The 16,853-nt window shown below is 31.7% G+C and overlaps 1 protein-coding gene and 1 long non-coding RNA gene across 2 annotated transcripts; one reads left to right on the top strand and one right to left on the bottom strand.

Moving 5' to 3' along the window:
* Positions 1-1,544: 1,544 nt before the first annotated feature.
* On the bottom strand, positions 1,545-4,491 carry LOC105433451 (uncharacterized). Its single transcript, XR_968492.2, has 3 exons — positions 3,844-4,491; positions 2,861-3,494; positions 1,545-2,419 (listed from the first exon to the last, which is right to left on the bottom strand). It is a non-coding gene; the product is annotated as an uncharacterized LOC105433451 (long non-coding RNA).
* Positions 3,237-16,853, top strand: LOC105433452 (uncharacterized). Its single transcript, XM_011648790.3, has 5 exons — positions 3,237-3,369; positions 5,374-5,512; positions 11,487-11,793; positions 14,775-14,918; positions 15,231-16,853. The coding sequence occupies exons 1-5, from the start codon at positions 3,282-3,284 to the stop codon at positions 15,942-15,944; spliced, it is 1,392 nt and encodes a 463-aa protein (XP_011647092.3). The 5' UTR covers positions 3,237-3,281; the 3' UTR covers positions 15,945-16,853.

The following is a 16,853-nucleotide window of genomic DNA, read 5'->3' as shown; positions in this document are numbered from 1 at the left end:
ATTTTTAATATTTGTAAAAAATGAAACATTTAATTTCAATCCTAATGTTATATAAAGATGATAAAAATGTTATATAAAGATAAGATATAATAATAAAGATAAAATATATTTAAAATTAGTGAGATTTTCGAAACTAATGATTCTGTAAATTAATTATTAATAATGAAAAGAATGAATGAATTTTATCTCTTTGTTCGCATCTAAATTGCTAAATTAGACGCTAATGTAACAAAATAATTACGATAAGAGATATTTTTAATGAGAATTTAATGATATTTTTCACGATTAAATGAAAGTGTGTCGTATGAGTCACAGAAATATTTTCGTTGTATAATGCGCTGTACGGGGTTATAAATGATAAACCAAATGATCGAAATTATCGAAATTATTTGATATATCTGATATTTCTTGGAACTGTTTAGTAATAATGTAGAACGAAATTATATATTTATAAAAGACGCATTCAAAAATTATTTTGAGGGAAAAAAGAGACAATATTTTCACAAAAATATTGTCAAATTAATGAAAAAACGTACGTTTTCATGCTTGATCTTTTTAAAATAAAAGTTATATATAATATTTTCTCCCTTCGAATTTTTCTCACAGAAAGTTTTATGATTCAATGTTCTTTCCGTTTTATCTTTCCATTTTTGACATCGTAAATTTTTTACACACACACACATATATATATATATATATATATATATCATTTAAACTAATTGTAAGTACCTAAACTAATTGTAAGTACCGGGTAAGATTCATCTGAAGTGAAATATTCATGCTGAGTTAACTCGATTTTTTTTTCTTCCTTTGAGTCACGAACTCATTTTTCAACGATGCGACAAAAAAGATAACGAGTAATTTTACAAAACTTCCGTTGTACAAACAGTGACAACGAAGTGAACATCTCGAAACGTCCCTGTTTCAGTCCCTCGTGAGTGTGTACTCCTTCCTGCCTGTTTATACTTCAAATCTCGACTTCCACAGTTGGCGTTATATCGCAAAGAAGCGTTTCTACGAGTATCTGCGTGGCCACTGGTTTTTCCTCAAGAAGATCTATTTAAAAGAGAGAAATAAACATCCTGAACCTCTCTGAGTCCTGACAAACATGTAAAATAGACGCGATCGCTTCAATCGCTTCAATTCCGCGGCTACCAATCGCAGCTGTCGCTGACTGATATTCTTTTCTTAAATAAATAATTAATGTTACATTTATAATTCGTATATTTATAATTTATATATTTTATATTGATATACATTAATAAATACTTTTATATATATATATATTTAACATATATACTTACATATATAAATTAATATATATATATATATTTTTTTTTTTATTTAAATATATACATATATATATTTAAATAAAAAATATACAATATAAATATACAATATTAAAATTATGTTGTTCTAATAGATTAAACAAAGCATTTGATTATACGAATACATATGATAATAATAGTAACAACGAAAAAATTCTTTATTTGTTTAGACTTTTAAAAACTTTTGTATAAAATTTTTTTAACAATTACATCATATAATTTGTAAGTATTATTTATTATACATTATGTATTTAATATCTTTATAAGTACTGAGTTTCAAAAATCTAGATATTTAACCGTTCGAGTTACAAAAATATTGGATGTAGAAATATGATAAAAAATTATCAAGTATCATGATTACGTCGTGTAGAAAATCAAGCATCATGTAATATTGAAATAGTTAAAGTATAACTAAAACTCTCTTATTCATATCCTAACAATAATATATTGTAAAGATATGGGAGGAGATACAGGAGGAATTTTAAACCACCATTGAATAATTTGTTAAAAAATAAAAATAAATTTTGTGGATAGGAACATTAAAATTTTTAGAATGCGATTATAATAATGACATTATAATAATCGAAAAGTCGTTACGCAATCCATGACCGAAAAGGTACTTAAGAAACTGTTATTAAAAATAAAATTTTTCGTAAAACAGATTTTGAAATATATGTACTCATAATAGAAATATGTTAATTTATTTCTTATTGTATAATAAACAATTCAAAATTTTAACAAGTTCCTAAGTAAAACTTTATCGCTGATAATTACATGAAGAATTTTATTGAGAGTATCTGTGTAATTTTACTGTCTTTTCTCCGTGGCCTCGAGAACAAACTATTAACGGTCGTCCGTCTGTCGCCGGATTCTGTAATTTCTGGTGACAATTCCATGTTCTCTGTCTCGCATACGATACTCATAACGGGAACGTATGACGAGATCGCGTGAACACGCGATACAAATCCGTGCAGGGGTCGGTGTCTGATGGAAATGGCGATAACGATCTCGACCAAGTCATTTGATACTTGTCAATTTTTAACGACGACTTACAGCCGTCGAAATCGGTGACGCCTTCTCTGGTATCATTTCTATATAATTTTATATTATTAAATTTTATATTATTATAAATAAACTATCGCAATCAGTGCCATTTATATAATTACATATATACGCATATTTTTTATTTTTATAATTATATTAATAATATATTAAATATATAGTTTATATATAATTCAAAGTACGTGTGTGTAATCTTAAGCGTGCTTCATTTTTTACGAAAATCGAAATATTAATTTGAATAATAACAGTTGATATATTAGATGTTTAGACTTTCAAAAGCAATTAAAATATCTAAGTATTTAAAAATGTTTCAACGTTATATTTTTTGCACGCTTAGAAATCTACATAACTACGGAACATTTTTGAAAACGAACCTCATTTAGTCGAATAATCAGATCTAAACGACCGTTCGGGGCGTTAAGGTCGAGATTTAAGATGCAACTGAAAAGTGACGCATCACGCTTTCTTACCTCTCGTTCTTCTCTCTTTTTTCCTCTTTCTCTGCGTTTGTCAAAGTGTTATGTTTCGTCGCCTGCGTATTATATACACGCGCCACACGTGACTTTGGCGACGTTTCTGATTCCGAGACTCCCCTTGCCGGCATCGTGAAACCCAGCCAATCGAGTTCACGTAGGCGGTGCGACGATGCGTGAGGGCGGCCACGGCCACCAATCAACGCACGAGCTGTGAAATTGACGCGACGGACGCTGCACTGATTCTTCAAGAGCCGAGAATCATCTTCTTGGGCCTAACTCAGTTACGTTCCACAACTCCGAGAGGGTGCGTGGAACTTTTCCAAAGTCGATTGTCTTGAGAGTTTCCAAAACCTCACGCCCAATCATTCGATTTGAATTCGCGATCTATAATCGGGCGAAATATCGATTCTCGGAAATGTCTTTTGCGAATATGGCTGCGTTGTTTATGAACACATCTTGGATGTCAACTTTCCAACCACATTTTTTCTCCTGTTTTGGATCAGGTATGTGTTATTCCCAGTTGTCTCGGTTCATCTTGCGACCCGCCGCGCCAATGTCATGAGTCGCAACCGGTGAAGTTTAACGGATTGTAGCTTCGATTTTCGAATTTTCGTCAACACGGAAGGTACTGAAAAGATGTTGAAAATATAGTATTTTAATGTCGAAAATTGACGAGTCGATGTAATATATAAAATTTCTACGTTTATCTGTCAATTTTGCGATTTATTGCAATTTACGACTATATATAATTCAGTTTTATGTTTTTGCTTCTTTATTCTTTCTATAAAATCAATTTGTTCCTATGTCATATTATCAGAAGAATGATAAATTACGTTGTTTTTATAAGAAAGTTTTTAAAATGATAAAATGATAAAATTATACTAAATCTCTTCAAAGAAATCTTGAAAATAATCTATTATTTTATAAAAAGAAGACTCGTAATTGTTAAATAATAAGTTGTAAGTGATAAATCTTACCAGCTTTCTTATTCGACTGATAGAAGTCTAGGAAGAAAAAGGTCACTCTGACGAATCGATTTCAGTCATAATAAAAGACAGCCCTCCCCTCTTGTTCACTCTGTCAAATTGCCTAAAACCCGGCGTAATGCAATGTCCCCGCTGACCAGGATGAGTGCCTCGAGTCGTGGAACATGAAAGGTGCCGGTTTTTGCCAAGAAAACCGTCGTTATCTGTTCACCATGAAACGGGTCTACCGCGGGTTTATAGATTCACACTGAAAGAGCGGATGCATCAGCGTAAGCCATCCATAATGCTGCGGAGACAAGTGCCGGTGGCCGATGATGGTACTTGTAAAGGGTAGCCCCGCTGTTCCGCTATTTATGTTACTTCACCCACACTAATTTTTCTCTGCGTCCTCTCAAACAGTTCCGCATCTACTGAAGAAATGCCGCTCGCGTCAGCGCGCCATTCGTGCCGATTCGTGTCGCGTAAGTTCGGAGCGACTGGTCGTCGTTATACTAAACGTCCTGTCCTTCCGAACCCTTTTAGTCTTAATATTTATATATTATGCTTGCATTTCTTCCGTTTCGCATCTCTCCTTCTTTCTCAAATTTTTCACCTTTACATTGCGCGTATGTTTGCGCGAGAACAGAAATTTAATTAAAGAAATTTAAGCAGTAAGAAAAGTGACTGATCAGATAGATGATTATTCCTCGACTGTAAAAAGAATAAATGATAAGGTGGTTGATCAATTTTCTTTTTACTGCTTACGTTTTTATATGTGCTCTAGTCCTAAATCTCAGACATAATAAAGAGTAAAGAAATAAGAATAAGGAAATAAATATAAAAAATTAAGAATAGAAAATTATTTTTAGTCAATGCAAAAGTACCTTGATATTCCTTAATTATGTATTGAAGTACGTGAAAAGAATATTTTTGCTGAAGTATCTAAAAATTTTACTGAGTCAAAATTATTATATAGAACATTTAAATATGTTGATAACACTATTTTTGAAATTTTTGAAATTTTTGATATTCAGATCTGTATATATGTAATGCCAAATTTTGAGCTACTTCAACAAGTGTTCTTTCCGTGTAGTTTTCTTTATTATTTAACTTATTAACTTATTTGTCTATTTCTAATTTTTTCTTTATTCCTTTTATTTTAGAAAAGATGAAGAAAATGTCATTGTATTATCATTATGTTATTTGAATTTTTATTATTATATTTATAATATATAGCTTGTTAGTCATATGATTGCTTTTGTTAATAATTTCAAGTTTAATAATTTCTATAAGAATACGAACTCTTAGAAAAAAAATTGTCTACTTCTTGAGTTTTACTTTGAGATTTCGGTATTTACACAAACAATATCTAACTTATCATTGGATTTCAAAAATGTTTAACTTGAAAATAAAGTCAAATAAATTTAATCTTTGACATTAAATAACGGTCTTCGAGATGTGACATATATGATGTGTTAAAATGAAAAACATCCTATTTTTTTATTCTAATAGTGAAGTATTCGATATATTATTAATTTACAGATAAGAGAACAGATTCCAGCAACCGATGGTTCTTTCAGCGACAGCCATTGCCCGAAGTCAATATAGAATTAAAGCATCGGGATCTTTGGATGAAATTTTCTAAGGAAAACACAGAAATGATAATTACGAAGTCTGGTCGGTGAGTACATGTTCTATTTTTATTATTGCCATTGTTTTTTTATTTCTTCAAAATAAATATTAAAAGTCGCTTATATTATTTAAAAATAATATATAAGCGACTTTAATATATAAATAATAATATATAAATTATTTGTATATAATTTTGTTTATATATATAATTTTGCTTTCACGAATTGATAAAAAAAATAAATAAAACAATTTCTCGCAAAATAAGATAAGAACAGCCACGAACAAAAGCAAACCTAGTAAAATAACACAGTGACAGAATAAAATAACACAATGATAAGAAACATTATTTTGAAAATAATTTGTTAAATTTTTGTAATTAATTTTTCTTGAAAAGCAAAATCGGAATATCTCGAATTTTTCGATAATAAATCGCAAGTACAGAATCGTAATAGAGGACACGAAGTTCGAAGTTATAACTAATTATAACAACAATTATGCACGTTGCCGCGCTCATTCTGACGCGACTCAGTGGCGCCCGTTCCTTTAATTGAACAAGCGAGACAAGATAAAGTCCTTTTGAGTCCTTCCTACCTCCCCTCTTCTTGCTCGCCATCCATAAGAGATGTGTCGAGAAGACGTCGCATCATCCCTTCTCCCCTCACAATGTCATATTGTGACCATTCCCGCTGTTTGTGAAGGTCACCGTCACGCTGACGCCCTAGAAACATCGCGTCACAACGCTATCTTCGAAATAATGGCTTTCCCTGTAGGGAGTCCACAAAAATTTATAATACATCCTTAGGTTTTTCTAACGCCTTTATCGTAACACAAGAAGCCAAAAAGTTAAGATTCATGAGGGTGGGGGAGGCGCATGACAGAACACAATATCCCATGATGAAACTCGAGCTTCAAGAATTTTGTTTTACAATGTAATGTGTATGTACATACACTGGAATGCGCATCTTCTATATTTTTGTCATTTTGGTTGTGTATTAAAAAATTTCTAATACTGTGCTCCCGAACCACCTAAATTTTGCTCTAGCATATAGTCGATATCGATTTTTAATTATCTTATTGATGAATTGCTTTTCGTGTTGCAAAGAAAAATCACATTAGCAATGGAGCTTCGTTCCGATATTTTTTGCATGCTAATCCACATGATTACTTTAATCATTGGTAGTCATCAGAAGAAATGGAAAAACACTAAGTGTCTTTATAATAATAATAATAATAATAATAACAGTAGCAATAATGTCACTTTGTCCTCACAAATTTTCACAATTCCTGCTGTTCTAAATTTCTTTGTCTACCAAAATGACCGACATGTGTCACACATTTTTTCGCAGCGTATTTTCTCTAATTATCTGCTGTGGAAAAAGCATTAGATCACATTAGTTTTATCTTTTGTATTTTTTCAAAAATTTCTATCAAGAAAATGAGATATGATTTGACGTATTGACGGATTTGAGTAATGATTTTACGATGTATCTTTTCAAATATTACAATATTTTGAAATCGCGTGATCGAATGCAGTCGCAATTTATGGGATTAATATCGCCATTCCCAAATTCCCTTGAAATTCAGTTGAAATTATGATTTGATACAATCGCTGTAATTTTCTTTCTTTTTAATGCGCGCGTTAAGATCGGTTTTTTTTTAATTAGGTAAACGATGAGCGTTTCAATGTGAATACAAAATGATTAGTCTCGCATAAGGTGATGTCACAAAAAAAGATAAAGTACCGACGTGCTTGTTTGTTTTTTTTTTTCCGACCGAGGCTCAATAAAAATGGATATATTTTTCGTTTCTTATAAAAAAATAAAACTTTTAGCGATTACTTTGACCATCAGAAGAACGGCGGATTGCTTTTCTGACTCTTTCTCTTATCGTAAGTTATCGAAGGATTTCTTCTCAAATCTGACGTAGGGTGAATACTCGCGATAAACGTACGTAGAATTTTGTCATCGTAAGTAGATAAAGTGAACATGTGATAAAACACCATGAGTTATGATTTCGTGTTATATCGCGTGACCGTGAAAACTGTAATGGAAGGAAGGAAGGAAGGGAGAGAGAGAGAGAGAGAGAGAGAAATGGAGAGAGGAAAGATAAGACTGAGAAGGAGGAAAAGGACTGTTTCTTTTCTCATGTATATTTGTGATTCATTCGAACCTGTCTATGTATTTGACAACCAAACTTTGCTTCATTGTATGTATTTTGTACACGAAAAAGCACGAAAATTTATGAAAATAAATCAATTTAGTCATTCTTGTCAATCGTCGTGTGACAAAATATATAATAACTAATACATTGAATACTTTTAAGAACTATAAAAATGCGTTAATTTATTAGGGCAAATCTATTGTATGCTTTTTTAACACTGCATATAAATTTGAACTTTTTTTCGAATAAGAATTATTGCTCGCAATTTGTTCAACACACTTTTTTTACTTTCTTTTAACTTTACCGAAATTTTTTACACCTTTTTAAAAAAATCTGAAAAATATTCATTGGGCGTTACTTTAAAGAATCGGATTTTTTCCGGGGTTATTTTTTCTGGATCTTTTCACGGAAGGCCCCAAAAAAATATATATATATATTTTTTATATATATATATATATATATATTTTTTTTTTCTTAAGGACGAGCTACATGTCGAGCTTACAAAATATCTCATTACTATGTCGTGGACATCGAGAAACCGGTCGATCACTCATACTTTTAACGAGGCAAATCACAAACGGGCAATCAGAGATTTTTTTGAAGAAAAAAAAGGACACATGTTTATTTTCGCCAGGAAGGTCCAATACAATAGTAATGAAGGTGTCTTTCCATCTCTCATAAGCGTTTTTTTTTTTGCGTTTTTTTCACTGCTCGGATCAGGCTGCAACACGTGCCTGCCATGTGCTTCTTTTTCTCTCTCTCTGTCTCTCTCTCTCTCTCATTTTGCGCCAACTTTTCTTTTGCAAACTCGATTTGTATCCTATTGCACGATATCCGGTTTGCAACTGGATCCTGTCGTTTCCGAATGAATTTAAACGCCCTTTTTTTCTTCATAAATCGCTTAACCCATAGTTATATTTATTAAATTTTCCTGCATCCCTGAACGTGTTAATGAAGCGAAACGAAAAAGTGTGTAACAGAGGTGGCAATTGCAGTCGACGGGTAGTCTTTTTTCCGTGGTCAGTGTGCGAAAGGACCGGTCTTCAGGAACATAGTTAAACGATTGACGAGCTTTTGGAAAATAAATTATGTCTATTATTGATCCCGAGTGTGCCTTTTTTATTCTTTGAAAAGAAAACTGGTTTTGTTAAAAGAAATATTATTTTTTCTGCGAAACTAGCTATTAGATTCCCATTGTCAGAAGTTTCCTTCCAAATAACGTGAAAAATTCGAATTGAACATTAATTTTTCATAAATTTTTTCTAAGAAGTGATTTTCGGAAATTGAATGCTAAGAAAAATATAAGTAATGTTCGTTGAAGTTCGTAAATTCGTTGAAAAAAAAAAAAAAAAAGTAGAAAATGTGAAAAATTGAATAAATTTCACATAAATTCACATAAAGAAGATACAGACATTTTAACAAAATAATAAAAAATAAATTCAAGAAAAATGAGAAACCGAGGAACGAGCGATGAATTAAATACGAGTCACGCTCTTACTTGTCTCAAAGTATGTATATGTACACAAACGTGTCTTTTGTCTCTTTTATTAGTATTGTTTTTTTTTTTTTTTTTTTATTACGTGTACGTCGGAATTGGAGCAGACGCGTGTGCCTTTCCAGATAGCCCACGCGACACCGAGTGGCCCTGCAATCGGTAGGGGTGGGACATAACCAGAGCTCGTGCCGGAACGCACGTTCGTATCACACCACTACTACTGGTTATCTCGTAATTACAAGAGACTCTTTAAACCAGACGCGTCTGTCGCGGCACGGTGGCACGAGCATTCAAGCGATAAGATCTTACCTCTATACATCTCGAAACACGCTTTCATCTAATCGCTATTATTGATATAGGAGGATGTAAATAATAGGGGAAAATTTTTTTTCTACGAAAAAAAAACGATTTCTCAGGGTTATTGAAAAATTTCATTTTCTGATAATAATTAAAATTATATTATTAATTTGACTTTTTCAATTTCCTAAATTTTGTAAGAATCATATAAAATAGAAAAATGATGAAATTTTCTCGGTTATGCCGATGATAATGTATACTAATTTAAGTGGAAAACGGTTGAAATTTGTATAATAATGCCGAGAGAAAATAAAGAAAAAAATATATACATATATGAATGTGTGTATGTTTTTCGGTTGAATAATTTACAATCTTGTATTAGCGTGAAAAGCCACTATGGGCTCGATATGGAATGTAGTGTCATAATGATTAGAGAGAGAGAGATATATATATACATAGAAGAGCCACGTTTCCGAACTTTGTTAATTCAGCAGCGTCTTTATCCGTTAAAGTATTTATATTCGATAATAACAGAGTAGGAGTTTAGACATAGCCAGCGGATCCTTTGTTAGTTACCAAATTGTTAGGACAAGTTAAATATGAAATGTCGGCAAAATCACAATTAAGTAGGTAAACAGGACAGTCGTTCGATTGGCTCCAGAAATATTTGCGCAGTGGAAAAACCAGTTGACGAGGGTGAAGGTTGGAAATCCGTACAGCAACAAGAATACAGACTTGACTCTGCAATTCTATCGGTGACGCCTACTCGTCGCCGACACACTAATGACTAAGGAAATCCTCGAAATCTTTGTTCTTTTGGGAAAGAGCTTTGTTAATACCTGCATGAAATACCACGTCCGTTATAATAAAAATAAAATACAGTATTATTGCTACGAAATGAAAATCTATAAAATGATTCGTCTTCATGCGTTCATACATTTTCAATCGTGATGTCTGTGTCAAGCTAGATAATTAATGCTTAATTTTCTTTATTTACAAGTCTTTATTTATGACTTATTACGAAGTCTTTATTTACAAATTCATTTACAATGTATAAATGATAAAAATATATGCATTTTTTTGCATATTCTATAATTCTATAATTAAATTCTTTTTAAATATGTGTGTGTGTGTGTGTGTGTGTGTGTGTGTGTGTGTGTGTGTGTGTGTGTGTGTTTATATGTAAAAAGAATTTAATTACAAAATTACAAAAAAAAAATGTATATACAGAATATAAAAAATATCGGGACGACGAAATATTTCGAAAACTAAATATTTTAGAAAAAGGTGTTTCAGATAAAAGTTATAGGATTTCAAAAGATATCTATTTACTGACGTTACGAGTTAACTTTGAGTGGCGTTATCAAGATCAGGACAATAGTATATGAAAGAAAAATCATATTTTTTCTATTTTACTTTTCGTTCTCGGAGAACGAACCAACTTTAAAAATTAAAAAATTAATAATCCATATTGTTTTATGTTATCATCGAAAGCATCTCGACTTTATTTAGAACGGCGTTTAGAAAAAAATTTTTTATTTTAGCATAAAATTAAAATAGTTGCATATTAAAGAAGATCAAAACAGGAAGTATGATTGTGTTTTTAATGGCACGTTTCAGGGACTAATGTACAATTATGATTCTACAGACGACACTTTTTATGTCGAACGTTCCATAACTAAAAATTTAAATCTCTCTGTTTTATTTCCCTAGTCCTAAAAAGTTACTAAAATTACTAAAAAGTAATTTTTCTTTTCTGTGTACATAAATTGTAGTAATTCCAATCAAGCAAAATTACAACACTTTTATCATTCTTAAGTATATTTGAAATCCAATGTGCCTACTGAGATCTTGATCGGTTTAGCTATTATTGAAATTAAATAATCTCGGTTGTTAAACAACTCATCGGCATAAAGATACACCAGCCGATCTCGCGCGAACGCGTATACTTGGCGATCGTATTTTCTGATTTGCAATTTAAGAAGTTGAAATTTCAAGATCTGACGTAGATTCAAATATCACTGTTATTCAACACTGTGACTCACAGAAATTATTTACTTGATTTTTTCAGACGCATGTTCCCGACCATACAAGCAAACGTAAGCGGTTTGCGAGAGTATGAGAAATATTGTGTTCTTCTGGAGATTGTCAAGGTATCTGATCGTCGATATAAGTATTGTGGATATGAAAACAGCGGGAATAAGAACGGCAATGTAAGTGGTTGGAGTTTTGCCGGGCCGGCAGAGCCGCAGCATCCTTTCCATCGTCGAATTTACGTGCATCCCGAGAGTCCTTCGACGGGTGAGCACTGGATGAACAATTCGATAAGTTTCAGCAAACTCAAATTGACGAACAACATCAACGACAATAATAGCAATGTAAGTAATATTTGACTAACTAAATTATACAAACATACACATGGCTTTCAGATACAAAATTGCATCAGTAAGTCTAATTAGTAAATTAATCTATTAGTCTTTGTTGTATTTAGAGTCATTTCACATTTTATTTTTAACATGTCTAGTTGTAACATTTATTTTCATGGAATATTTTTTTTTAATAAATTTTTTTATAAGTAATTAACGAATATAATTCATTTTATTTTTGTTTTTATTTTTAATATATTTTTAATTGAATGTTATATGGCGTAAGAGAAAATTACATCAACGTCTTTCTATAAAATCTTTTTTATAAAATAATGAATAAAGATACATGAAGGACAAAATAATTTTCTACAAAGAATAGAAATTCTATTTCTAAGTCTATTTCTAACGAAACAATAGAAACCATTATTTATCTGATCTTTCAATGTGACCTTTTGACAATCGTACATATTTCAAAAAAGTTTATTCTTCCATATTTATCTTTGTTTTCGAGTTTCTTCTTATATTTGTCGTGTATGCTGAAAGTCGTCATATTATCCTTTTAATCTAATTCATAATTTTTGTTAAGCATTAAAAAGACATATTCGAATAAATTCGAATAAATTCGTAAAATACGAATTATTTCAAATGAATATTAAAAAAGATTTCCCATAATTTTTTCTTTTGCCTTTCCTTTTTTATGTTTTTTATTTACACTTTTTTTTATTTTTTCATTTTTAGATAACTGTAAGATAAATAGCTAGATAAAAATGTGATATGGAAATCTCTTACATTGTAGAATAATCAGTGCAAGAAAATACATTTCCTTTTTTAAAGAAAAATTAATAAATCGATAAATCTCTCCTATTTCTAATAAACAAATATTTTACAATGGTTGCGATTAGTAGTCATTAACAGAGAAAATAATCGTTTCTTCGGATGACCGTAGTAGTGAACGTCAAGATGCATTCGTGAAATATTTTCAAATTGTCTTGTGATGTTTTCGTGGAAAACCTGAACTACAAACTCTCATTTGAAATTTGCTCGCATAGCGAAAGCGCTTTTTGGTCGAGGATTAAAGAAACTTGATAGAAAAAAGATCAGCGTGGAGGGGGGGGGCGTCGGCGGCGCATTTCTCGGAGGGAGATTTAAGCTACTCAAGCTGGTGTGCGGTACGCCGACAGGCGATTCTACGTTCTGTGCCCTGAATGCAGAGATTAATACGCTCCAAGATACTGTGTAATCGATATACCTCCCTACATCGCTGAACGAGGGCGGGTGATTTGCCGACAGAGTAGCTGCCGCCGCCGTCGCCGTCGCCGTCGCCGTCACCGTCGCCGTCGTGTGATGTAGTGTGAAGACGCCGCTCTGCTTTCCACGTCCACGGATGCCGAAGACCACAGAAGAAAAGCTCGGCGGCACCATTGCCTTTCATTGTGCTCATTCGAGCCGATACGTGCATGAAACGCGCCGCGTTAATCCGATTTTATCCGCGGCTATCCAGCGGCAACAAACAAGGGATTCACAATTGTTGTCCGTTTATCTTAATTTCGTCACCTTTGGAAACGTATAAGATCTAATCTCAAAAGAGATTCCGGCGGAGAAACGATTTAATCTCCCTAATCTATCTAAAGTACCTACGTGGAAACAGTTTGATCATGTCCGATTCTACAGACGTCAATAGATTTTAAATTGTAAATGATTTCAGAGTTGTACTATTTTAAGATATTTTCTAAAAAGAAGTGTGGAAATTGGCGAAATTTTTCTTTTCAAATAATTCCAGATTGGATTTATATTTTGAGAAACTTGAATTTCTTTTTTATTAAAGTATCAGGAATTAAAAAAAGAAAAATAAGAAATTAATGCGATAGCATAGTCAGATTGTCTATGAAAATATCACAAGACAATTTATAAATATCACTAAGCAAAAATTTTGTATAGGCAGAAATATTTATGGCCAATAGAAAAATGGATAAATAATTGAAACATTTTTTTATATATAGTACTCTGATAATTCATATAAACATTTACTTGAAGTCAGTCAAAGAAGAAAATCTCGTTATATCGACTTACATTTTTAAGAATTACTTCGCTATAATTATACAAAATTACATTTGTATATAAACATTAAATTGTTTAGAGTTCAGAAATTTGTTAAAAAAAGATGCTCCATGAGATAGTTTTCACAATAAAATATGAAGATATTTTAACTGCGCAAAGAATATTGTCAAACTCTCAAGAACTCGTAATAAACTCCAATAATGATCTGGAACACCAATAACGAATACCAGATTGAAGTGGTGCATCTCGCTCTAGATTCGTACAAGAGATCCTCGGTAGCGCGAAGACACGTGATTCCGAGAAGGTTGCAGGGCTTAGTCTGGTTTTCGGGAATCGCGTCTGTGTCTACCGTCGGCCTCTTTAGCGAGGCGCCAACTTATCTCGAAAAAGCGGCGCCCCTTTTACCCGGTTCTTCAAACTAATTATGAATTTAATAAAATTCTCGGCGCTTCGTCTCTTCCATCGTGCCCCTCCATTTTCATCTCGAGCCTCAACTAACAGAGAGGGTCTTTTCTTTCGTCTCCCGTCGTCCTCTGCTTCTTTCTAAGGATCATTTTTCAATTTAGATACCGCGTAATGGTGGCCTTTTTTCGCATTTAACATTGGAAAATAAAAAAAATTCCTAAGGAGCAAAATTTATTTACAAGTAACAGCGAAATACGGCCGAACGGCGTATTTTGAAATGTTTTCATGTTTTTCAGTTGTTGTTGATAAATCGCATCGTTCAGACGAAACGTTATAAATATGAAAATATAAAAATTAATCTCTAAAGATTCTCTAATGATTTCCATTTTTTAATGATGAATGAATGCCACCAAAAATCCCACTTTAATTTTACAAGTAATTGTCTAGACATATATATATATTTCTTTAAGCTAAGACAGTTTATCTTTTGTACGCAATATTCAAAAAAGAGTTTGCATTTGTATTTACAGATAGTGTTAACATCGATGCACAAGTACGTACCAAAAATCTGGATAGTTCGTTGTGAACAGACGAATCTTAACACGCTTCTTTCTTCTCCATCCGCGACGTTCGTTTTCAAAGAAACCGAATTTATCGCAGTAACAGCATATCAAGTAAGTAACTTGAAAATAAAATTTTTAAGAAACAAATAAAATTATTATAAAAAATATTTACTTTTACAATTCCGTAACATTAAAAAAAATTTAAGATAAATTAAATTTGCTTAAATTTTCATGTTTCTTGTTTTTGTCCTTCTGTAACATTATTACATTTTATTATTTTTACATCAAGCGAGAAATGTCTTATTTGTGGAATGTAAATAACTGCGTAATTTTTCTCTCATGATAATTAAAATTAACTATCTAACATTATTAGATAATTAAAATTAATTATCTAACTCCGACATTATTGTGTTATTCTTGCAGAATGATAATATAACAAAGTTGAAGATCGATCATAATCCATTTGCAAAAGGCTTCCGTGAGACGGGACAATCGCGATTCAAACGCAAGTATCAGCAGGCGTTCCAAGCGGACGTTTTAACCGACGATTCCAATCGTACGGATGACGAAATGAATAATAAATCATACGATTCTGACTCGAGTCAAGTCACGAACGAATCGAACGCAAATATTTTAGAGAACTTGAGGTCACCAATAAGACATGTTTTCGAAAATAATACGAACGATCTATCGAACACCGAGAGACCATTGGTGCCCATTGATGCGAATCGGAATGGAAATCAGGAGCCTCCATCTAGAACAGATAATGAAAATCAGGTGTCTTTTCACAGACCTTGGCTACTCCCAGAATCTAGACTTCCTACCATCCCTTCACTTAGATCGTCTACCCCCCCTTCACTTAGATCGTCTACCCCCCGTCCATTTAAATTGCCTATCTCTCTTCCACCTAAATCACTGAACCAGGTAACATCGTCTGGACCAGTGCTATCATCGTTATCGCTGTTGCCGACCAAACCACCATTTGGCAATTTGTACTCGCACATGTACTCGCCTATGTACACACCAATTGGTGCGGCGGAATGCTTACCGAAATTTCAAGAATACCACTACCAGGAATACCTTCGTCAACAGTATTACACACAGTTCCAATATCAGCGTAGCAATTATTTTTTATGAGGTAATGATACATGCGAAAATGTTGCCTTGTTTTTTTTTTTTTCTTGTTTTCCCACTTAATTTTATTGCAATAAGTTATACAGTGTGATGAATAATATTATGTGATTAAAAATATAGTGTGAATATTTTTATATTAATAAGTATTTATATAGTATAAGGAATATGACGTCTAACTTTATTGCAATAAAATTGTATAGTGTAATGAATAATACGTACTATTAGTTAAGTACTATTAGTACTATTAGTTAAACACTTTTTTTAAAAAAAAATTGCCTGGTGCAAATCTGTTTTTATATATATATATATATATAAAATTAAATATATATTTTATATATATATATTTAATCAGATTTCATTAATTAATCTAGATTAATTAATTATTATTTTAAATGATAATTTTCTTTTTTTTAATTAATTAAACTTTAATTAATTAATTAAGTCTCTTCTTATTTTAATCGATAGTAACTTGCACGTTTCTTCATTCTATTGTAATAGAATGTAGAAAGACATATTATGTGAAACTAAAATATTATAAAACTTAAAGAAAATTAAGAGCTATTTTAAAAATTCACAAATGTTTTTGCACCAAAGATTGTTAGGTACATATTTTGCTAATATTTTCTACGGTAAATGGTTTTAATAATATGAGCTAAAACTCATTTTATAATTTAATGACTACACATTTTTACAAAAAATATTCAATGTGAGTTTATAGCTATAAAATGTTTGTATATTATATCATTGTTCCTACGTACTGTTATTAATGAAGGATTAAAATTTAAGATCTATGTTTAAAACATGAAAAAAAAACAATGAAAAATCTGACAACTTTGTTGTCGAAATATGAATGTGTAAATAAAACATCTATAATATGTTGAAAATATAACAAAATAAATTTAAAATTAAAAA

This window comes from Pogonomyrmex barbatus, unplaced genomic scaffold, assembly GCF_055798465.1.
Source record: "Pogonomyrmex barbatus isolate J1 unplaced genomic scaffold, ASM5579846v1 scaffold8, whole genome shotgun sequence".
In the NCBI taxonomy this organism is placed as follows: Eukaryota; Metazoa; Arthropoda; class Insecta; order Hymenoptera; family Formicidae; genus Pogonomyrmex; species Pogonomyrmex barbatus.
The sequence above is the reverse complement of the archived record's forward strand: the minus strand, read 5'-3'. Positions and strand labels throughout refer to the sequence as shown.